Raw genomic sequence first — 25,746 nt, 5'->3', positions numbered from 1 at the left:
CCTCTTGCAAGAACATGCAACCTCTGCCTCGTGGTTGCACTCGGGGAATTTCTTTGTCACGAATTCTGTGCAGGAGAAATGTTCTTCATCCGCATGACATCTCAACATTGCCTGGTGACCGCAGGGAAGATTTTTTTGCACCATTTCCATGCAACTTGATCCACACTTAACGAAGCACTTTTGCTTGCATGAGTGAAGCCCAGCGTCACATTTCCTCTCACAGGGTTCATCGCACTTGATTTCTTCATGCTTGATTTGCATCAAGTGGAAAAAATGCTTGCAAGTGTGGCCACAGTTGAGCAGGTTTTCACAAATCTTGTTGCAGCCGCCTTAAGGAGAAGGTGTCCTTTAGGCTCGACACTTTAAATTTTTATTCAGGATGAACTTCACATCTGAATTAAAAGTATATTGAAATTTAGGCTTATTTAAGATATTAAGAGGTTAATAATGTGATACTCTTTAAGTTGCAATAAAAAAAAGAGATTTAAAGCATTCTCCAAATGTATGATTTAAAATAATTATTTGCATATTTACCTATGAGTTAGAGAGGAATCCAGTGCGTTCTGATCTTCGATTGATTTTCGAACAGCCTTCCATGTCGAATTGATTGCAGAAAGAATTTCCGTGTCTCCCTAATCCAACTCTTCACATATTGATTGACCACCAATGCGCACTAAACTCTTGGTAAACCAGCATATTCCAACCAAAAACTGGTCCAGCCCGTGATTTGTGAGACAAACGACAAGAATGGGAGTTTTTCTTTTCATAGCTTGTTGGTTTCCGATCAGGATTTATGCAATTTTCAAAGCCATGAAAGTCTTGCCAGTGCCAGGCGGTCCTTGGATAACAGCAAGTTCTTTGGTCAAAGCAGCTTTCAGGGCTTTGTACTGAGAGCTATCTAGGCCCAGTTGTTCAGCATCAGGCCACGATGCATCATTCAAGATTGTCAGCTGGTATGAACCTCTTGTTCCTTTGATTTTAATCTGCACAGGTCCAGCATCGAGCAAATATGCTGGAGGTGCATCATCCTTTTGCACATCGATGAAGTATTTTGGGAATGGAAAGTTCCGATCATTCAAATTCTTCAGAGACCTGCGAAAAATTTAATTTTACATTACACAAAAATAATACAAATAGCTAATGCAAGTCACCTGGTTATAGGGATCAAAGAAAACTTCACTCTCAATCATGGTGTATTTGGCATTCTTATCGTAAATGTTTTCATCGTACTTCTCGCAAAAGGTCACCAAGATTTGCTTCTGCCTAAGAAACTTCACATCTCGGCTGCTGACTGTGGCAAAGAGAAGTGTCTGGAAGCAGTTTCGAGTGAAACAGAGCAGGGCGCCGTGCATGAACTTCTTGGTTTGCTCCCAGTTGGTCCTCTGGAATCGTCTGCTATTTGTTGACGTATCAAAACACAGCAATGTGCCTTCGTTCAGCACTCTTGTGCCTTCAATTTCCCTCACATATTTGATGAACTGCACATCGTTGTATACTCTGACTGACAGCGACTCGCACTTCTTGCTGTCGGTGCCCTTGAGAATGTCCTGCACTCCTTCTCGAAGAGGTCGAACAAAATCTTCTCGCAGCAGACGGTACTGCGTGTCCAGGTTGTGTTCAACATCAAAGTACGGACCGTTGATCACGTTGGGCCTCAGAAAGGGCCGCTGAGGGTTGACAACATCTTCAAAGGTGGGATAAATGCTGATTTCCCTGAAGTCGTTCGGCGGCTGCTCATACTTCATTTTCTCCACTTGTTCCATTCGCCGGTCGTGCCAAGTTGGCTTCTTCGGGGCATTCACCTGCAGAGCTTCTACGTGTCCGACCAAACCCTGGTATTTTTGCAGCAACTCGGGTGCAACCTGGACACAGTCTTGACTACTGCTGATGCCATTCAGACTGACAAAGCAGCATTCGACGGTTTTCTTCAGCCCTGCTGCTGTGATTGGCAACATCTCCACCAAGGTTGTGAAGAACAGCGCAATGTTTTCCGCCACTTGAGTAAATGTCGAGTGGTCTTTCATCGAACCGTTCAGCAGCATTGTTGGAACGCAGTTCATGAAGTCAGGGTGGCATGTTTGGTTGACCAGCATGGCCTTGTGTTGGTCAAAATCTGATTCGCAGACCTTTCGAATGATGCGAAGAACAAGTTGAAAGTCGGAAAGATTCAACTCACTCTTGACAAAGGCATCCCACTGGTCACTTCTCTCAGCAAGCTGTTTTACAACCTGAAGTATAAAAAAAAAGAATTCATGCATTAATATTTAAAACCCATTGCAAGAAATAGTTGTGTTGGTAAATTAAGATATTAAACCCCTGACATAATAAAGAATACAAACCCGCACAACATAAGCACCAAGCGAGTTGCATAATTTACAGTTTTAAATTGATAATTATTTACCTGAAAGCTCTGTAGATCCACCAGTTCCTGCAGAGTTTCAGCAAAGTTTTTTCCCTGTTTTGCCTTCTGAAATTTGTGTTTTCGAACATCATTGCCATAATTGAGTGTAGTCTGCTTGCCACGTGAATCACCTCTTGGAACTGATCTGCTACTCGGCATTGATCCAGTAACTATAAAAAAAAGTATGAATTACGTCAAATCAAATTCTGAAATTTTTAATTTTTATAACTAGCAAAGATGTTATTTTATTAAATTTAAATGTCCATAAAAGTACCTATCACTGTGTCTTTTCAATTTGGCTAAATACCTGGTTGGTCAGCGTGCAAAGTAGCTAAATGCCAAAATGTCCAAATGCCATACTTTTTTTGAGAATTTTAAAACCCAAAGAAACCACTCAAAAGGCGTTTAGTCATAAGTACTAAATGCCATACTGATTTGACCAAAATCAATCCCGCCGTGAAAATGGGCTCCTGGTGAGTTATTTCAACCCAAGAAAATGTGGCATAAATATATTTTTGTGGAAAAGTTATTTAAATTTTTCATTAATATAATGTAGCCCTGCAAGCAAAGGCATCTTAACACTGCATATGGATATATTAGGAAATAATCAGAATTGATGATGAAACCAATTTGAATTTTTTTAAAAATTTTGTTCATGATGGGGCTTTTTTCCATTAAACATGCATTTTCAGGGTCAAAAAAATTTTAAATCAATTATATGAAGTTGAATACAAGGGTTTATTTCGAGACCCATATCCCACATCTCAGCAGCAGATCAAATATTTAAAAAATTGCTCAAAAGTCAATTTTCGTTTTTTAAGTTAAAAAATCAATTAATAACACGTTTTGTTTGAATTTTATATTTTTTTTATGAATTTTTTTCAAGTAGATATTTAGAAAACCAATAAATTTTGAATTCAAACAACTCATTTTTCTAAAAGAACATATTTTGGCGGTCATTTTCACTATTTAGTTTTTGATTTTGGACTTTTAGTTACCGAGACACAGACCTAATTACAATACTTCACTCAACATAAACTTTCGGCAAAAGAACATTAATTTTGGCCTAGAAAATTAAATTTTCATATATTTATATTTTCAAAATCAAATTCTTGCGTCATAAATATGAACAAAGGTATTTTTTTAAATTATTTTTTATTTTGATGATATTTTTGTATCCTAAAAATATTAGTTTCTCTTCACTTTCATTGGCTTTAACATATTAAAGTTTAATTTAAGTATCCATTAGTAATTTTTCATCAGCATTTTTTCAATAGGCAAGCGCCAGACACTCAAAATTAAGTTTAAGGATCTCGCTCCGCATTTTCCCTCTCCTGTAAAATCGAGTTTGATGTATTTAGGCAATTTGCACGCTGACCAGCCAGGTATTTAGCTATTTTGCTTTTGCCAAACTAAGTATTTAGCCAGATTGAAAGGACTTCCAGCGCTTTCCATTTTAGGGCACGAAGCACCACAATGAAGTTTTAATATAAACATATTTGAGTGGCTCGTGCTATTTGCGAATTATGAAGTTGTTCTTAAAATACAACAATTTTTTTTTTTTAAATATGTTGTTGATTATTTGCCAACATTTTTATTACCAACATAGTTAAATTTTTATGTAAATTTTCACAACGCTTTCCTAATAAGTGTGTTCATCTCTTTCTCTATTTAAAATCTTAATATTTTTCTTTAATTCATACATTTTTTTTGTATCCATCATATTCATACCTAATCCTCCAGAAATACGAGTAGACTGGTGAGGGCGACTGGATGCTCCACTCCAGGGTGTTGATGTATTCAGATTGCGAGCAGCCAGAGCTGCTGCCTGAGTTTTCCACGAGCCCGCTGATGAATTATTTCTTTCCGCCCGGGGCCGCTTGGCCGGTGGCAAAATCTTTGGCTTCTCACCTTCCTCCATAGTCAATCTGTGGAAGGAATTGATTTTTTTTTATAATTTTAATCAAAATATTTTATATTATCAGAAAAATTATTACTGATTTTTGAACCAAAGTTGTAAAAAATAGAAGAAACAGTAAATATGGAGAATATAACTACATTATTATCTCTGGACAACGCAAAACGTTGAAAAATATGTTATTTATTTCATAAATTAGCATCGCTATATTTAGACTATTTTGTTAAAAAAAAGGGGGGAAATATAATTATCAATATTTCAAAGGCCGCGCATCAGCTCTATTATGTTGGCCAAAAAAAAGATGTCTTCAGCCCGAGCCATAAGGCCCCATGGCTCTGACGGCAGCCGTGTACCAACATAATTTTGGGATGCGCGGCCTTTGCAATATTTTAGCAAAATATAATCTTGCATAAAAGAAATAAAATTATAAAAATTTATTGAGATAAAATGGATGAATTACGAGTTAGAATTTCCTGACGATGGATCAAAATTAGGAGGCACATGTGATCGCGCATTTGGTGAAAAACCAATTTTTAAGTTATGGTGCGGGGTCACATTCTAGAGCGTTTGATACAAAATTACAAATTTGCCGCCAACCGGACATTAAATAAAACGTAATTGCACAAATAATTACTCTATTATTCACTCTAAATAGCATAATTAATGCAATTCTCTACGCTCAAGCAAAATTTAATACATAATTATGGTGCGACACGTTAGATGCGGATAAGGAAATGTTCGCAAACCCTGTGTCGACTCGTCGACTACTGAGAGGGCGAGTGTAATTTCAATTTCAGTGAAAATTACAATTAAAATTATGTACATTTTACAAGGTACTGCGGCTTAGCTCACGCCTTAAAACGTTGAATAATAAGTTCAAATTAGAAAGAATTTATAGTCTAAAAGATTCTCACGCACTTCTTTGCAAATAAAATCTTTGACGGCAGAGTTTAAATTTGATATGCATGAAATTAATTACCCCTACGAAATCCTAGCTAGAGCTCTCGTCCGTTCTGCTCAAGTGTTTTCTGCAGACTGCATTGCTTGATGATCGGCTCGTCGCCAATTCTTACGTCCCTTTCTTGCTACTTTCCTGCTAAAAACGGGGATGAACGGAGTAGAGATAGAGAATGATTGTTTTGCTTTTCCTTGGGGCGCTATTTGGCTGTCGAGTCTGGTCTGGTCGCAATCCCCAATCCCGAGTCGAGACACTGGAGACGCAGGCAGATTTGCCGCCGCCCGGCGAGATCAACGAGAGTGGGGGGTCGGGTTGCGGGACGCGCTGTTGCCTATGTCAGGTCGACGTTGCATTTTGCATTTTTTTTCTGCTCGATCTCGGTTTTGTATTGTTTTGTCGTCGTTTTAAAATTTGTTTCTATTGAAAAAAAATGTAACGGCTCTACTATTCATTATGTCTATTCGGGCACGGTCTGCGTCTGCGACCCCATTTCATGAAAGGAAAAATACAAAATATGCAAAATATTGCTTTAGGCCAATAAATACCACCACATTGATATTATCATGTTAAATTATTTACATAAATATTAATACATAATATTATACATACTAATGTTTTCTTTTTATTCCGGGTTTTCTTCCTTATCATCATGAGAATAAATCTACAAAATCTTGATGGAAATTTATTTTATTTTTTAGGCTAAATATATTTGTAAATCAACACCAGCGTGTTCATAGACGTAAGGCAAAAAAACTATTTAAAATGAAATTAATCTTTGAAATTATCAAACAATTTGGTTCAAAACACAGCGTATAATTCATGAGATAAGACAGAGTTCCGCAAATTTTAGTCTATCCTGATAAATACTACCTAATTATCAATTTTTAGCGTGTTGATAGACGAGAAGTAAAAACCCAAAAAAATTATTATTAAGAAAACAATAATATTGAATATTATTGTACCGAACAGTCATGTATCGCTTGCTAATACGCAAGAGCCTAAAACATAGCAATATTTCTGATTAAAAGTTTAAAAAAATGATAATTCTATCACAGGTCTAATCAACACCAGCGTGTTTATAGACGTAAGGCAAAAAAACTATTTAAAATCAAACAAATCTTTGAAATTATCAAACAGTTTGGTTAAAAACACAGCGTATAATTCATGGGAGAAGAAATTGTTCCGCAAATTTTAGTCTATCCTGATAAATACAACCTAATTATCAATTTTTAGCGTGTTGATAGACGAGAAGAAAAAACCCTCACCCCTAATTATCAATTTTTAACGTGTTGATAGACAAGAAGCAAAACCCCTAAAATTTCATTATAAAGAAAACAATAATATTGAATATTATTGTACCAAACAGTCATGTATCGCTTGCAAATACGCAAGAGCCTAAAACATAGCAATATTTCTGATTAAAAGTTTAAAAAAATGATAATTCTATCACAGGTCTAATCAACACCAGCGTGTTCATAGACGTAAGGCAAAAAAACTATTTAAAATCAAATAAATCTTTGCAATTATCAATTAGTTTGGTTAAAAACACAGCGTATAATTCATGAGAGAAGAAATAGTTCCGCAAATTTTAGTCTATCCTGATAAATACAACCTAATTTTCAATTTTTAGCGTGTTGATAGACGAGAAGCAAAAACCCAAAAAATTATTATTAAGAAAACAATAATATTGAATATTATTGTACCGAAAAGTCATGTATCGCTTGCAAATACGCAAGAGCCCATAATAGAGCAATATTTCTGATTAAAAGTGTAAAAAAATGATAATTCTATCACAGGTCTAATCAACACCAGCGTGTTCATAGACGTAAGGCAAAAAAACTATTTAAAATCAAATAAATCTTTGAAATTATCAATTAGTTTGGTTCAAAACACAGCGTATAATTCATGAGAGAAGAAATAGTTCCGCAAATTTTAGTCTATCCTGATAAATAAAACCTAATTATCAATTTTTAGCGTGTTGATAGACGAGAAGCAAAAACCCTAAAATTGCATTATTAAGAAAGCAATAATATTGAATATTATTGTACCGAACAGTCATGTATCGCTTGCAAATACGCAAGAGCCTAAAACATAGCAATATTTCTGATTAAAAGTTTAAAAAAATGATAATTCTATCACAGGTCTAATCAACACCAGCGTGTTCATAGACGTAAGGCAAAAAAACTCTTTAAGATCAAATAAATCTTTGAAATTATCAAACAGTTTGGTTAAAAACACAGCGTATAAGTCTTGAGAGAAGGAATTGTTCCGCAAATTTTAGTCTTTCCTGATAAATACAACCTAATTATCAATTTTTAGCGTGTTGATAGACGAGAAAATAAAACCCAAAAATATTATTATTAAGAAAACAAAAATATTGAATTTTAATTTACCGAACAGTCATGTATCGCTTGCTTATACGCAAGAGCCCATAATAGAGCAATATTTCTGATTAAATTTTAAAAAAATGATAATTCTAACACAGGTCAAATCAACCCCAGCGTGTTCATAGACGTGAGGCCAAAAAACTATTTAAATTCAAGAAAATCTTGAAAAATATCAAAGAGTTTGGTTCAAATTACAGCGTGTAATTCATAAAAGAAGAAAAAGTTCCGCAAATTTTAAAGACAAACCTTTAATATCCGGATAAATTTGACCTAATCATCAATTTTTAGCTTGTTAATAGACGAGAAAATAAAACTGCACAAATATTTAATAAGAAAAACTTAAAATTAAAAATTATCGTACCGAACTGTCACGGATCGCTTGCAAATACACAAGAGCCTAAAATATAGCAAAAATTCTAACAAAAAGTTAATAAAACTGATCAATCTAACACAGGTCAAATCAACCCCAGCGTGTTTTTAGACGTAACGCATAAAATCTATTTAAAATCAAATAAATCTTTGAAATTATCAAACAGTTTGGTTCAAAACACAGCGTATAATTCATAAGAGAAGAAAAAGTTCCGCAAATTTTAATGAAAAACCTTTAATATTCGGATAAATTTGACCTAATCATCAATTTTTAGCTTGTTAATAGACGAGAAAATAAAACCGCACAAATATTTAATAAGAAAAACTTTACATTAAAAATTATCGTACCGAACTGTCACGGATCGCTTGCAAATACAAAAGAGCCTAAAATATAGCAAAAATTCTAACTAAAAGTTAATAAAACTGATCAATCTAACACAGGTCAAATCAACCCCAGCGTGTTCATAGACGTGAGGCAAAAAACTATTTAAATTCAAGAAAATCTTTAAAAATATCAAAGAGTTTGGTTCAAATTACAGCGTGTAATTCATAAAAGAAGAAAAAGTTCCGCAAATTTTAAAGACAAACCTTTAATATCCGGATAAATTTGACCTAATCATCAATTTTTAGCTTGTTAATAGACGAGAAAATAAAACCGCACAAATATTTAATAAGAAAAACTTCACATTAAAAATTATCGTACCGAACTGTCACGGATCGCTTGCAAATACACAAGAGCCTAAAATATAGCAAAAAATTTAACTAAAAGTTAATAAAACTGATCAATCTAACACAGGTCAAATCAACCCCAGCGTGATCATAGACGTGAGGCAAAAAAACTATTAAAATTCAAGAAAATCTTTAATAATATCAAACAGTTTGGTTCAAAACACAGCGTATAATTCATGAGAGAAGAAATATTTCCGCAAATTTTAGTCTATCCTGATAAATACAACCTAATTATCAATTTTTAACGTGTTGATAGACGAGAAGCAAAAACCCAAAAAATTATTATTAAGAAAACAATAATATTGAATATTATTGTACCGAAAAGTCATGTATCGCTTGCAAATACGCAAGAGCCCATAATAGAGCAATATTTCTGATTAAAAGTGTAAAAAAATGATAATTCTATCACAGGTCTAATCAACACCAGCGTGTTCATAGACGTAAGGCAAAAAAACTATTTAAAATCAAATAAATCTTTGAAATTATCAATTAGTTTGGTTCAAAACACAGCGTATAATTCATGAGAGAAGAAATAGTTCCGCAAATTTTAGTCTATCCTGATAAATAAAACCTAATTATCAATTTTTAGCGTGTTGATAGACGAGAAGCAAAAACCCTAAAATTGCATTATTAAGAAAGCAATAATATTGAATATTATTGTACCGAACAGTCATGTATCGCTTGCAAATACGCAAGAGCCTAAAACATAGCAATATTTCTGATTAAAAGTTTAAAAAAATGATAATTCTATCACAGGTCTAATCAACACCAGCGTGTTCATAGACGTAAGGCAAAAAAACTCGTTAAGATCAAATAAATCTTTGAAATTATCAAACAGTTTGGTTAAAAACACAGCGTATAAGTCTTGAGAGAAGGAATTGTTCCGCAAATTTTAGTCTTTCCTGATAAATACAACCTAATTATCAATTTTTAGCGTGTTGATAGACGAGAAAATAAAACCCAAAAATATTATTATTAAGAAAACAAAAATATTGAATTTTATTGTACCGAACAGTCATGTATCGCTTGCTTATACGCAAGAGCCCATAATAGAGCAATATTTCTGATTAAATTTAAAAAAAATGATAATTCTAACACAGGTCAAATCAACCCCAGCGTGTTCATAGACGTGAGGCCAAAAAACTATTTAAATTCAAGAAAATCTTTAAAAATATCAAAGAGTTTGGTTCAAATTACAGCGTGTAATTCATAAAAGAAGAAAAAGTTCCGCAAATTTTAAAGACAAACCTTTAATATCCGGATAAATTTGACCTAATCATCAATTTTTAGCTTGTTAATAGACGAGAAAATAAAACTGCACAAATATTTAATAAGAAAAACTTAAAATTAAAAATTATCGTACCGAACTGTCACGGATCGCTTGCAAATACACAAGAGCCTAAAATATAGCAAAAATTCTAACAAAAAGTTAATAAAACTGATCAATCTAACACAGGTCAAATCAACCCCAGCGTGTTCATAGACGTGAGGCAAAAAAACTATTTAAATTCAAGAAAATCTTTAAAAATATCAAAGAGTTTGGTTCAAATTACAGCGTGTAATTCATAAAAGAAGAAAAAGTTCCGCAAATTTTAAAGACAAACCTTTAATATCCGGATAAATTTGACCTAATCATCAATTTTTAGCTTGTTAATAGACGAGAAAATAAAACCGCACAAATATTTAATAAGAAAAACTTTACATTAAAAATTATCGTACCGAACTGTCACGGATCGCTTGCAAATACACAAGAGCCTAAAATATAGCAAAAAATTTAACTAAAAGTTAATAAAACTGATCAATCTAACACAGGTCAAATCAACCCCAGCGTGTTCATAGACGTGAGGCAAAAAAACTATTAAAATTCAAGAAAATCTTTAATAATATCAAACAGTTTGGTTCAAAACACAGCGTATAATTCATGAGAGAAGAAATAGTTCCGCAAATTTTAGTCTATCCTGATAAATACAACCTAATTATCAATTTTTAACGTGTTGATAGACAAGAAGCAAAACCCCTAAAATTTCATTATAAAGAAAACAATAATATTGAATATTATTGTACCGAACAGTCATGTATCGCTTGCAAATACGCAAGAGCCTAAAACATAGCAATATTTCTGATTAAAAGTTTAAAAAAATGATAATTCTATCACAGGTCTAATCAACACCAGCGTGTTCATAGACGTAAGGCAAAAAAACTATTTAAAATCAAATAAATCTTTGCAATTATCAATTAGTTTGGTTAAAAACACAGCGTATAATTCATGAGAGAAGAAATAGTTCCGCAAATTTTAGTCTATCCTGATAAATACAACCTAATTTTCAATTTTTAGCGTGTTGATAGACGAGAAGCAAAAACCCAAAAAATTATTATTAAGAAAACAATAATATTGAATATTATTGTACCGAACAGTCATGTATCGCTTGCAAATACGCAAGAGCCCATAATAGAGCAATATTTCTGATTAAAAGTGTAAAAAAATGATAATTCTATCACAGGTCTAATCAACACCAGCGTGTTCATAGACGTAAGGCAAAAAAAACTATTTAAAATCAAATAAATCTTTGAAATTATCAAACAGTTTGGTTCAAAACACAGCGTATAATTCATGAGAGAAGAAATAGTTCCGCAAATTTTAGTCTATCCTGATAAATACAACCTAATTATCAATTTTTAGCGTGTTGATAGACGAGAAAATAAAACCCAAAAATATTATTATTAAGAAAACAAAAATATTGAATTTTATTGTACCGAACAGTCATGTATCGCTTGCTAATACGCAAGAGCCCATAATAGAGCAATATTTCTGATTAAAAGTTTAAAAAAATGATAAATCTATCACAGGTCTAATCAACACCAGCGTGTTCATAGACGTAAGGCATAAAATCTATTTAAAATCAAATAAATCTTTGAAATTATCAAACAGTTTGGTTCAAAACACAGCGTATAATTCATGAGAGAAGAAAAAGTTCCGCAAATTTTAATGAAAAACCTTTAATATCCGGATAAATTTGACCTAATCATCAATTTTTAGCTTGTTAATAGACGAGAAAATAAACCGCACAAATTTTTAATAAGAAAAACCTTACATTAAAAATTATCGTACCGAACTGTCACGGATCGCTTGCAAATACACAAGAGCCTAAAATATAGCAAAAATTCTAACTAAAAGTTAATAAAACTGATCAATCTAACACAGGTCAAATCAACCCCAGCGTGTTCATAGACGTGAGGCCAAAAAACTATTTAAATTCAAGAAAATCTTTAAAAATATCAAATAGTTTGGTTCAAATTACAGCGTGTAATTCATAAGAGAAGAAAAAGTTCCGCAAATTTTAATGAAAAATCTTTAATATCCGGATAAATTTGACCTAATCATCAATTTTTAGCTTGTTAATAGACGAGAAAATAAAACCGCACAAATATTTCATAAGAAAAACTTTACATTAAAAATTATCGTACCGAACTGTCACGGATCGCTTGCAAATACAAAAGAGCCTAAAATATAGCAAAAATTCTAACTAAAAGTTAATAAAACTGATCAATCTAACACAGGTCAAATCAACCCCAGCGTGTTCATAGACGTGAGGCAAAAAAACTATTTAAATTCAAGAAAATCTTTAATAATATCAAACAGTTTGGTTCAAAACACAGCGTATAATTCATGAGAGAAGAAATAGTTCCGCAAATTTTAGTCTATCCTGATAAATACAACCTAATTATAAATTTTTAACGTGTTGATAGACAAGAAGCAAAACCCCTAAAATTTCATTATAAAGAAAACAATAATATTGATTATTATTGTACCAAACAGTCATGTATCGCTTGCAAATACGCAAGAGCCTAAAACATAGCAATATTTCTGATTAAAAGTTTAAAAAAATGATAATTCTCTCACAGGTCTAATCAACACCAGCGTGTTCATAGACGTAAGGCAAAAAAACTATTTAAAATCAAATAAATCTTTGCAATTATCAATTAGTTTGGTTAAAAACACAGCGTATAATTCATGAGAGAAGAAATAGTTCCGCAAATTTTAGTCTATCCTGATAAATACAACCTAATTTTCAATTTTTAGCGTGTTGATAGACGAGAAGCAAAAACCCAAAAAATTATTATTAAGAAAACAATAATATTGAATATTATTGTACCGAAAAGTCATGTATCGCTTGCAAATACGCAAGAGCCCATAATAGAGCAATATTTCTGATTAAAAGTGTAAAAAAATGATAATTCTATCACAGGTCTAATCAACACCAGCGTGTTCATAGACGTAAGGCAAAAAAACTATTTAAAATCAAATAAATCTTTGAAATTATCAATTAGTTTGGTTCAAAACACAGCGTATAATTCATGAGAGAAGAAATAGTTCCGCAAATTTTAGTCTATCCTGATAAATAAAACCTAATTATCAATTTTTAGCGTGTTGATAGACGAGAAGCAAAAACCCTAAAATTGCATTATTAAGAAAGCAATAATATTGAATATTATTGTACCGAACAGTCATGTATCGCTTGCAAATACGCAAGAGCCTAAAACATAGCAATATTTCTGATTAAAAGTTTAAAAAAATGATAATTCTATCACAGGTCTAATCAACACCAGCGTGTTCATAGACGTAAGGCAAAAAAACTCGTTAAGATCAAATAAATCTTTGAAATTATCAAACAGTTTGGTTAAAAACACAGCGTATAAGTCTTGAGAGAAGGAATTGTTCCGCAAATTTTAGTCTTTCCTGATAAATACAACCTAATTATCAATTTTTAGCGTGTTGATAGACGAGAAAATAAAACCCAAAAATATTATTATTAAGAAAACAAAAATATTGAATTTTATTGTACCGAACAGTCATGTATCGCTTGCTTATACGCAAGAGCCCATAATAGAGCAATATTTCTGATTAAATTTAAAAAAAATGATAATTCTAACACAGGTCAAATCAACCCCAGCGTGTTCATAGACGTGAGGCCAAAAAACTATTTAAATTCAAGAAAATCTTTAAAAATATCAAAGAGTTTGGTTCAAATTACAGCGTGTAATTCATAAAAGAAGAAAAAGTTCCGCAAATTTTAAAGACAAACCTTTAATATCCGGATAAATTTGACCTAATCATCAATTTTTAGCTTGTTAATAGACGAGAAAATAAAACTGCACAAATATTTAATAAGAAAAACTTAAAATTAAAAATTATCGTACCGAACTGTCACGGATCGCTTGCAAATACACAAGAGCCTAAAATATAGCAAAAATTCTAACAAAAAGTTAATAAAACTGATCAATCTAACACAGGTCAAATCAACCCCAGCGTGTTCATAGACGTGAGGCAAAAAAACTATTTAAATTCAAGAAAATCTTTAAAAATATCAAAGAGTTTGGTTCAAATTACAGCGTGTAATTCATAAAAGAAGAAAAAGTTCCGCAAATTTTAAAGACAAACCTTTAATATCCGGATAAATTTGACCTAATCATCAATTTTTAGCTTGTTAATAGACGAGAAAATAAAACCGCACAAATATTTAATAAGAAAAACTTTACATTAAAAATTATCGTACCGAACTGTCACGGATCGCTTGCAAATACACAAGAGCCTAAAATATAGCAAAAAATTTAACTAAAAGTTAATAAAACTGATCAATCTAACACAGGTCAAATCAACCCCAGCGTGTTCATAGACGTGAGGCAAAAAAACTATTAAAATTCAAGAAAATCTTTAATAATATCAAACAGTTTGGTTCAAAACACAGCGTATAATTCATGAGAGAAGAAATAGTTCCGCAAATTTTAGTCTATCCTGATAAATACAACCTAATTATCAATTTTTAACGTGTTGATAGACAAGAAGCAAAACCTTTAAAATTTCATTATAAAGAAAACAATAATATTGAATATTATTGTACCGAACAGTCATGTATCGCTTGCAAATACGCAAGAGCCTAAAACATAGCAATATTTCTGATTAAAAGTTTAAAAAAATGATAATTCTATCACAGGTCTAATCAACACCAGCGTGTTCATAGACGTAAGGCAAAAAAACTATTTAAAATCAAATAAATCTTTGCAATTATCAATTAGTTTGGTTAAAAACACAGCGTATAATTCATGAGAGAAGAAATAGTTCCGCAAATTTTAGTCTATCCTGATAAATACAACCTAATTTTCAATTTTTAGCGTGTTGATAGACGAGAAGCAAAAACCCAAAAAATTATTATTAAGAAAACAATAATATTGAATATTATTGTACCGAACAGTCATGTATCGCTTGCAAATACGCAAGAGCCCATAATAGAGCAATATTTCTGATTAAAAGTGTAAAAAAATTATAATTCTATCACAGGTCTAATCAACACCAGCGTGTTCATAGACGTAAGGCAAAAAAAACTATTTAAAATCAAATAAATCTTTGAAATTATCAAACAGTTTGGTTCAAAACACAGCGTATAATTCATGAGAGAAGAAATAGTTCCGCAAATTTTAGTCTATCCTGATAAATACAACCTAATTATCAATTTTTAGCGTGTTGATAGACGAGAAAATAAAACCCAAAAATATTATTATTAAGAAAACAAAAATATTGAATTTTATTGTACCGAACAGTCATGTATCGCTTGCTAATACGCAAGAGCCCATAATAGAGCAATATTTCTGATTAAAAGTTTAAAAAAATGATAATTCTATCACAGGTCTAATCAACACCAGCGTGTTCATAGACGTAAGGCATAAAATCTATTTAAAATCAAATAAATCTTTGAAATTATCAAACAGTTTGGTTCAAAACACAGCGTATAATTCATGAGAGAAGAAAAAGTTCCGCAAATTTTAATGAAAAACCTTTAATATCCGGATAAATTTGACCTAATCATCAATTTTTAGCTTGTTAATAGACGAGAAAATAAACCGCACAAATTTTTAATAAGAAAAACCTTACATTAAAAATTATCGTACCGAACTGTCACGGATCGCTTGCAAATACACAAGAGCCTAAAATATAGCAAAAATTCTAACTAAAAGTTAATAAAACTGATCAATCTAACACAGGTCAAATCAACCCCAGCGTGTTCATAGACGTGAGGCCAAAAAACTATTTAAATTCAAGAAAATCTTTAAAAATATCAAATAGTTTGGTTCAAATTACAGCGTGTAATTCATAAGAGAAGAAAAAGTTCCGCAAATTTTAATGAAAAATCTTTAATATCCGGATAAATTTGACCTAATCATCAATTTTTAGCTTGTTAATAGACGAGAAAATAAAACCGCACAAATATTTCATAAGAAAAACTTTACATTAAAAATTATCGTACCGAACTGTCACGGATCGCTTGCAAATACAAAAGAGCCTAAAATATAGCAAAAATTCTAACTAAAAGTTAATAAAACTGATCAATCTAACACAGGTCAAATCAACCCCAGCGTGTTCATAGACGTGAGGCAAAAAAACTATTTAAATTCAAGAAAATCTTTAATAATATCAAACAGTTTGGTTCAAAACACAGCGTATAATTCATGAGAGAAGAAATAGTTCCGCAAATTTTAGTCTATCCTGATAAATACAACCTAATTATCAATTTTTAACGTGTTGATAGACAAGAAGCAAAACCCCTAAAATTTCATTATAAAGAAAACAATAATATTGATTATTATTGTACCGAACAGTCATGTATCGCTTGCAAATACGCAAGAGCCTAAAACATAGCAATATTTCTGATTAAAAGTTTAAAAAAATGATAATTCTCTCACAGGTCTAATCAACACCAGCGTGTTCATAGACGTAAGGCAAAAAAACTATTTAAAATCAAATAAATCTTTGCAATTATCAATTAGTTTGGTTAAAAACACAGCGTATAATTCATGAGAGAAGAAATAGTTCCGCAAATTTTAGTCTATCCTGATAAATACAACCTAATTTTCAATTTTTAGCGTGTTGATAGACGAGAAGCAAAAACCCAAAAAATTATTATTAAGAAAACAATAATATTGAATATTATTGTACCGAAAAGTCATGTATCGCTTGCAAATACGCAAGAGCCCATAATAGAGCAATATTTCTGATTAAAAGTGTAAAAAAATGATAATTCTATCACAGGTCTAATCAACACCAGCGTGTTCATAGACGTAAGGCAAAAAAACTATTTAAAATCAAATAAATCTTTGAAATTATCAATTAGTTTGGTTCAAAACACAGCGTATAATTCATGAGAGAAGAAATATTTCCGCAAATTTTAGTCTATCCTGATAAATACAACCTAATTATCAATTTTTAACGTGTTGATAGACGAGAAGCAAAACCCCTAAAATTTCATTATTAAGAAAACAATAATATTGAATATTATTGTACCGAACAGTCATGTATCGCTTGCAAATACGCAAGAGCCTAAAACATAGCAATATTTCTGATTAAAAGTTTAAAAAAATGATAATTCTATCACAGGTCTAATCAACACCAGCGTGTTCATAGACGTAAGGCAAAAAAACTCTTTAAGATCAAATAAATCTTTGAAATTATCAAACAGTTTGGTTAAAAACACAGCGTATAAGTCATGAGAGAAGAAATTGTTCCGCAAATTTTAGTCTATCCTGATAAATACAACCTAATTATCAATTTTTAGCGTGTTGATAGACGAGAAAATAAAACCCAAAAATATTATTATTAAGAAAACAAAAATATTGAATTTTATTGTACCGAACAGTCATGTATCGCTTGCAAATACGCAAGAGCCCATAATAGAGCAATATTTCTGATTAAAAGTTTAAAAAAATGTTAATTCTATCACAGGTCTAATCAACACCAGCGTGTTCATAGACGTAAGGGATAAAATCTATTTAAAATCAAATATATCTTTGAAATTATCAAACAGTTTGGTTCAAAACACAGCGTATAATTCATGAGAGAAGAAAAAGTTCCGCAAATTTTAATGAAAAACCTTTAATATCCGGATAAATTTGACCTAATCATCAATTTTTAGCTTGTTAATAGACGAGAAAATAAACCGCACAAATTTTTAATAAGAAAAACTTTACATTAAAAATTATCGTACCGAACTGTCACGGATCGCTTGCAAATACACAAGAGCCTAAAATATAGCAAAAATTCTAACTAAAAGTTAATAAAACTGATCAATCTAACACAGGTCAAATCAACCCCAGCGTGTTCATAGACGTGAGGCCAAAAAACTATTTAAATTCAAGAAAATCTTTAAAAATATCAAATACTTTGGTTCAAATTACAGCGTGTAATTCATAAGAGAAGAAAAAGTTCCGCAAATTTTAATGAAAAACCTTTAATATCCGGATAAATTTGACCTAATCATCAATTTTTAGCTTGTTAATAGACGAGAAAATAAAACCGCACAAATATTTAATAAGAAAAACTTTACATTAAAAATTATCGTACCGAACTGTCACGGATCGCTTGCAAATACACAAGAGCCTAAAATATAGCAAAAAATTTAACTAAAAGTTAATAAAACTGATCAATCTAACACAGGTCAAATCAACCCCAGCGTGTTCATAGACGTGAGGCAAAAAAACTATTTAAATTCAAGAAAATCTTTAATAATATCAAACAGTTTGGTTCAAAACACAGCGTATAATTCATGAGAGAAGAAATAGTTCCGCAAATTTTAGTCTATCCTGATAAATACAACCTAATTATCAATTTTTAACGTGTTGATAGACAAGAAGCAAAACCCCTAAAATTTCATTATTAAGAAAACAATAATATTGAATATTATTGTACCGAACAGTCATGTAGAGCTTGCTTATACGCAAGAGCCCATAATAGAGCAATATTTCTGATTAAAAGTGTAAAAAAATGATAATTCTATCACAGGTCTAATCAACACCAGTGTGTTCATAGACGTAAGGCAAAAAAACTATTTAAAATCAAATAAATCTTTGAAATTATCAAACAGTTTGGTTCAAAACACAGCGTATAATTCATGAGAGAAGAAATAGTTCCGCAAATTTTAGTCTATCCTGATAAATAAAACCTAATTATCAATTTTTAGCGTGTTGATAGACGAGAAGCAAAAACCCTAAAATTTCATTATTAAGAAAACAATAATATTGAATATTATTGTACTGAACAGTCATGTATCGCTTGCAAATACGCAAGAGCCTAAAACATAGCAATATTTCTGATTAAAAGTTTAAAAAAATGATAATTCTATCACAGGTCTAATCAACACCAGCGTGTTCATAGACGTAAGGCAAAAAAACTCTTTAAGATCAAATAAATCTTTGAAATTATCAAACAGTTTGGTTAAAAACACAGCGTATAATTCATGAGAGAAGAAATTGTTCCGCAAATTTTAGTCTTTCCTGATAAATACAACCTAATTATCAATTTTTAGCGTGTTGATAGACGAGAAGAAAAAACCCAAAAATATTATTATTAAGAAAACAAAAATATTGAATTTTATTGTACCGAACAGTCATGTATCGCTTGCCCTAAATATTTAATATCCGGATAAATTTGACCTAATCATCAATTTTTAGCTTGTTAATAGACGAGAAAATAAAACCGCACAAATATTTAATAAGAAAAACTTTACATTAAAAATTATCGTACCGAAATGTCACGGATCGCTTGCAAATACACAAGAGCCTAAAATATAGCAAAAATTCTAGCTAAAAGTTAATAAACCTGATCAATCTAACACAGGTCAAATCAACCCCAGCGTGTTCATAGACGTGAGGCAAAAAAACTATTTAAATTCAAGAAAATCTTTAAAAATATCAAAGAGTTTGGTTCAAATAACAGCGTATAATTCATGAGAGAAGGAAAAGTTCCGCAAATTTTAATGAAAAACCCTTAATATCCGGATAAATTGGACCTAATCATCAATTTTTAGCTTGTTAATAGACGAGAAAATAAAACCGCACAAATTTTTAATAAGAAAAACTTTACATTAAAAATTATCGTACCGAACTGTCACGGATCGCTTGCAAATACACAAGAGCCTAAAATATAGCAAAAATTCTAACTAAAAGTTAATAAAACTGATCAATCTAACACAGGTCAAATCAACCCCAGCGTGTTAATAGACGTGAGGCAAAAAAACCATTTAAAATATAATAAATCTATAAAATTATCAAACAGTTTGATTCAAGTTACAGCGTGTAATTCATAAGAGAAGAAAAAGTTCCGCAAATTTTATAGACAGACCCTTAATATCCGGATAAATATGACCTAATCATCAATTTTTAGCGTGTTGATAGACGATAAACAAAAACCGCGCAAATGTTTAATAAGAAAAACATAATATTGAAAGTTATCGTTCCGAACAGTCATGTATCGCTTGCAAATACGCAAGAGCATAAAATATAGCAATAATTCTGATTAAAAATTTTAAAAAATGATAAATCTTTCGCAGGTCAAATCATTACCAGCGTGTTCATAGTCCTGAGGCAAAAAACCATTTAAATTCAAGATAATCTTAAAAAATATTAAGCAGTTTGGTTCAAAACACAGTGTATAGTACATGAGAAGAGAAATAGTTCCGCAAAATTTAGTCTCTAGGCCTAAATATCTGGATAAATTCAACCTAGTCAGCTAATTTTAGCGTCATGATAGACGATTAACTTTAACCGCACAAATTTTTAATTAGTTAAACTTAGAAACAAATAATGAAGGACAGGACTGTTAAACACCGGACGCAAAAACACGAGAGCCGAAAATAATGTTTTTTTTTCTAATAAGAAGTTAATTAAACTGAAGATTCTAACACCGGTCAAATCAATACAGCGTGTTGATAGACGTTACGCGAAAAAACCATTTAAAGTCTAATAATATTAAAAAACATCAATCAATTAGGTTCAAAATACAACAGTTATCTCAGGAGAGAAGTTTAATCTCCGTAAATTTTATATACAAGCTTCTTATATCCCGATAAATACAACATAATCAGATAATTTTAGCGTTATGATAGACGATAAACTTTAACCGCACAAATTTATAATCAGTTAAACTTAGAAACAAATAATGAAGGACAGGACTGTTAAACACCGGACGCAAAAACACGAGAGCCAAAAATAATATGTTTTTTCTAATAAGAAGTTAATTAAACTGATGATTCTAACACCGGTCAAATCAATACAGCGTGTTGATAGACGTTATGCGAAAAAACCATTTAAAGTCTCAAAAATATTAAAAAACATCAATCAATTAGGTTCAAAATACAACAGGTATCTCAGGAGAGAAGTTTAATCTCCGTAAATTTTATATACAAGCTTCTTACATCCCGATAAATACAACATAATCAGCTAATTTTAGCGTCATGATAGACGATAAACATTAACCGCACAAATTTATAATTAGTTAAACTTAGAAACAAATAATGAAGAATAGGAATGATTAACACCGGACGCAAAAACACGAGAGCCAAAAATAATGTGTTTTTTTAAAAAGAAGTTAATTAAACTGATGATTCTAACACCGGTCAAACGAATACAGCGAGTTGATAGACGTTACGCGAAAAAACCATTTAAAGTCTCAATAATAATAAAAAACATCAATCAATTCGGTTCAAAATACAACAGTTATCTCAGGAGAGAAGTTTAATCTCCGAAAATTTTATATACAAGCTTCTTATATCCCGATAAATACAACATAATCAGTTAATTTTAGCGTCATGATAGACGATAAACTTTAACCGCACAAATTTATAATTAGTTAAACTTAGAAACAAATAATGAAGGAGGGGAATGTTAAACACCGGACGCAAAAACACGAGAGCCGAAAATAATGTGTTTTTTTAATAAGAAGTTAATTAAACTGATGATTACACCGGTCAAATCAATGCAGCGAGTTGATAGACGTTACGCGAAAAAACCATTTAAAGTCTCAATAATATTAAAAAACATCAATCAATTAGGTTCAAAATACAACAGGTATCTCAGGAGAGAAGTTTAATCTCCGAAAATTTTATATACAAGCTTCTTATATCCCGATAAATACAACATAATCAGTTAATTTTAGCGTCATGATAGACGATAAACTTTAACCGCACAAATTTATAATTATTTAAACTTAGAAACAAATAATGAAGGACAGGACTGTTAAACACTGGACGCAAATACACGAGAGCCGAAAATAATGTGTTTTTTTTAATAAGAAGTTAATTAAACTGATGATTCTAACACCGGTCAAATCAATACAGCGTGTTGATAGACGTTACGCGAAAAAATCATTTAAAGTCTCAATAATATTAAAAAACATCAATCAATTAGGTTCAAAATACAACAGGTATCTCAGGAGAGAAGTTTAATCTCCGTAAATTTTATATACAAGCTTCTTACATCCCGATAAATACAACATAATCAGCTAATTTTAGCGTCATGATAGACGATAAACTTTAACCGCACAAATTTATAATTAGTTAAACATAGAAACCAATAATGATGGACAGGACTGTTAAACACCGGACGCAAAAACACGAGAGCCGAAAATAATGTGTTTTTTCTAATAAGAAGTTAATTAAACTGATGATTCTACCACCGGTCAAATCAATACAGCGAGTTGATAGACGTTACGCGAAAAAACCATTTAAAGTCTCAATAATATTTACAAACATCAATCAATTCGGTTCAAAATACAACAGTTATCTCAGGAGAGAAGTTAAATCTCCGTAAATTTTATATACAAGCTTCTTATATCCCGATAAATACAACATAATCAGATAATTTTAGCGTCATGATAGACGATAAACTTTAACCGCACAAATTTATAATCAGTTAAACTTAGAAACAAATAATGAAGGACAGGACTGTTAAACACTGGACGCAAATACACGAGAGCCGAAAATAATGTGTTTTTTTTTAATAAGAAGTTAATTAAACTGATGATTCTAACACCGGTCAAATCAATACAGCGTGTTGATAGACGTTACGCGAAAAAACCATTTAAAGTCTAATAATATTAAAAAACATCAATCAATTAGGTTCAAAATACAACAGTTATCTCAGGAGAGAAGTTTAATCTCCGTAAATTTTATATACAAGCTTCTTATATCCCGATAAATACAACATAATCAGCTAATTTTAGCGTCATGATGGACGATAAACTTTAACCGCACAAATTTATAATTAGTTAAACTTAGAAACAAATAATGAAGGATAGGACTGTTTAACACCGGACGCAAAAACACGAGAGCCGAAAATAATGTGTTTTTTTTAATAAGAAGTTAATTAAACTGATGATTCTACCACCGGTCAAATCAATACAGTGAGTTGATAGACGTTACGCGAAAAAACCATTTAAAGTCTCAATAATATTTAAAAACATCAATCAATTCGGTTCAAAATACAACAGTTATCTCAGGAGAGAAGTTTAATCTCCGTAAATTTTATATACAAGCTTCTTATATCCCGATAAATACAACATAATCAGATAATTTTAGCGTCATGATAGACGATAAACTTTAACCGCACAAATTTATAATTAGTTAAACATAGAAACAAATAATGAAGGACAGGACTGTTAAACACCGGACGCCAAAACACGAGAGCCGAAAAAAATGTGTTTTTTCTAATAAGAAGTTGATTAAACTGATGATTCTAACACCGGTCAAATCAATACAGCGTGTTGATAGACGTTACGCGAAAAAACCATTTAAAGTCTCAATAATATTAAAAAACATCAATCAATTAGGTTCAAAATACAACAGGTATCTCAGGAGAGAAGTTTAATCTCCGTAAATTTTATATATAAGCTTCTTATATCCCGATAAATACAACATAATCAGATAATTTTAGCGTCATGATAGACGATAAACTTTAACCGCACAAATTTAGAATTATTTAAACTTAGAAACAAACTATGAAGGACAGGACTGTTAAACACCGGACGCAAAAACACGAGAGCCGAAAATAATGTTTTTTTTTAATAAGAAGTTAATTAAACTGATGATTCTAACACCGGTCAAATCAATACAGCGTGTTGATAGACGTTACGCGAAAAAACCATTTAAAGTCTCAATAATATTAAAAAACATCAATCAATTAGGTTCAAAATACAACAGGTATCTCAGGAGAGAAGTATAATCTCCGTAAATTTTATATACAAGCTTCTTACATCCCGATAAATACAACATAATCAGCTAATTTTAGCGTCATGAGAGACGATAAACATTAACCGCACAAATTTATAATTAGTTTAACTTAGAAACAAATAATGAAGAACAGGACTGTTAAACACCGGACGCCAAAACACGAGAGCCGAAAAAAATGTGTTTTTTCTAATAAGAAGTTGATTAAACTGATGATTCTAACACCGGTCAAATCAATACAGCGTGTTGATAGACGTTACGCGAAAAAACCATTTAAAGTCTCAATAATATTAAAAAACATCAATCAATTAGGTTCAAAATACAACAGGTATCTCAGGAGAGAAGTTTAATCTCCGTAAATTTTATATATAAGCTTCTTATATCCCGATAAATACAACATAATCAGATAATTTTAGCGTCATGATAGACGATAAACTTTAACCGCACAAATTTATAATTAGTTAATTTTAGAAACAAATAATGAAGGACAGGAATGTTAAACACCGGAAGCAAAAATACGAGAGCGAAAAATAATGTGTTTTTTTAATAAGAAGTTAATTAAACTGATGATTCTAACACCGGTCAAATCAATACAGCGTGTTGATAGACGTTACGCGAAAAAACCATTTAAAGTCTCAATAATATTAAAAAACATCAATCAATTAGGTTCAAAATACAACAGGTATCTCAGGAGAGAAGTTTAATCTCCGTAAATTTTATATACAAGGTTCTTATATCCCGATAAATACAACATAATCTGATAATTTTAGCGTTATGATAGACGATAAACTTTAACCGCACAAATTTATAATTAGTTAAACTTAGAAACAAATAATGAAGGACAGGACTGTTAAACACCGGACGCAAAAACACGAGAGCCGAAAATAATGTTTTTTTTTCTAATAAGAAGTTAATTAAACTGAAGATTCTAACACCGGTCAAATCAATACAGCGTGTTGATAGACGTTACGCGAAAAAACCATTTAAAGTCTCAATAATATTAAAAAACATCAATCAATTAGGTTCAAAATACAACAGGTATCTCAGGAGAGAAGTTTAATCTCCGTAAATTTTATATACAAGCTTCTTACATCCCGATAAATACAACATAATCAGCTAATTTTAGCGTCATGATAGACGATAAACTTTAACCGCACAAATTTATAATTAGTTAAACATAGAAACAAATAATGAAGGACAGGACTGTTATACACCGGACGCAAAAACACGAGAGCCGAAAATAATGTTTTTTTTTCTAATAAGAAGTTAATTAAACTGAAGATTCTAACACCGGTCAAATCAATACAGCGTGTTGATAGACGTTACGCGAAAAAACCGATTAAAGTCTCAATAATATTAAAAAACATCAATCAATTAGGTTCAAAATACAACAGGTATCTCAGGAGAGAAGTTTAATCTCCGTAAATTTTATATACAAGCTTCTTACATCCCGATAAATACAACATAATCAGCTAATTTTAGCGTCATGATAGACGATAAACTTTAACCGCACAAATTTATAATTAGTTAAACATAGAAACAAATAATGAAGGACAGGACTGTTAAACACCGGACGCAAAAACACGAGAGCCGAAAATAATGTTTTTTTTTTAATAAGAAGTTAATTAAACTGATGATTCTAACACCGGTCAAATCAATACAGCGTGTTGATAGACGTTACGCGAAAAAACCATTTAAAGTCTCAATAATATTAAAAAACATCAATCAATTAGGTTCAAAATACAACAGGTATCTCAGGAGAGAAGTTTAATCTCCGTAAATTTTATATACAAGCTTCTTATATCCCGATAAATACAACATAATCAGATAATTTTAGCGTCATGATAGACGATAAACTTTAACCGCACAAATTTATAATAAGTTAATTTTAGAAACAAATAATGAAGGATAGGAATGTTAAACACCGGAAGCAAAAA

General features: G+C 31.3%; 1 protein-coding gene across 3 annotated transcripts in view; it reads right to left on the bottom strand.

Annotated features, from left to right (window-relative positions):
* LOC132194602 (NFX1-type zinc finger-containing protein 1-like) overlaps positions 1 to 25,746 on the bottom strand; it is a 124,076-nt gene continuing 98,330 nt past the window's right edge. For 2 of the 3 annotated variants that reach the window (XM_059615982.1, XM_059615983.1), the window contains 5 exons: positions 4,133 to 4,329; positions 2,402 to 2,571; positions 1,152 to 2,228; positions 535 to 1,092; positions 1 to 392 (listed from right to left, as the gene is read on the bottom strand). In XM_059615982.1, coding sequence (XP_059471965.1) covers positions 1,072 to 1,092; positions 1,152 to 2,228; positions 2,402 to 2,571; positions 4,133 to 4,322 — 1,458 coding nt within the window. In that variant the 5' untranslated portion in view covers positions 4,323 to 4,329 and the 3' untranslated portion in view covers positions 1 to 392; positions 535 to 1,071. Of the gene's footprint in view, positions 393 to 534; positions 1,093 to 1,151; positions 2,229 to 2,401; positions 2,572 to 4,132; positions 4,330 to 5,298; positions 5,515 to 25,746 lie in introns of those variants that run through there. The other variant, XM_059615984.1, reaches the window with a different exon arrangement.

Source organism: Neocloeon triangulifer, unplaced genomic scaffold, assembly GCF_031216515.1.
Source record: "Neocloeon triangulifer isolate White Clay Creek 2 clone unplaced genomic scaffold, ASM3121651v1 ptg000008l, whole genome shotgun sequence".
Classification (NCBI taxonomy): Eukaryota; Metazoa; Arthropoda; class Insecta; order Ephemeroptera; family Baetidae; genus Neocloeon; species Neocloeon triangulifer.
Note: the sequence above shows the minus strand (reverse complement) of the source record. Positions and strands in the feature narration are given on the sequence as shown.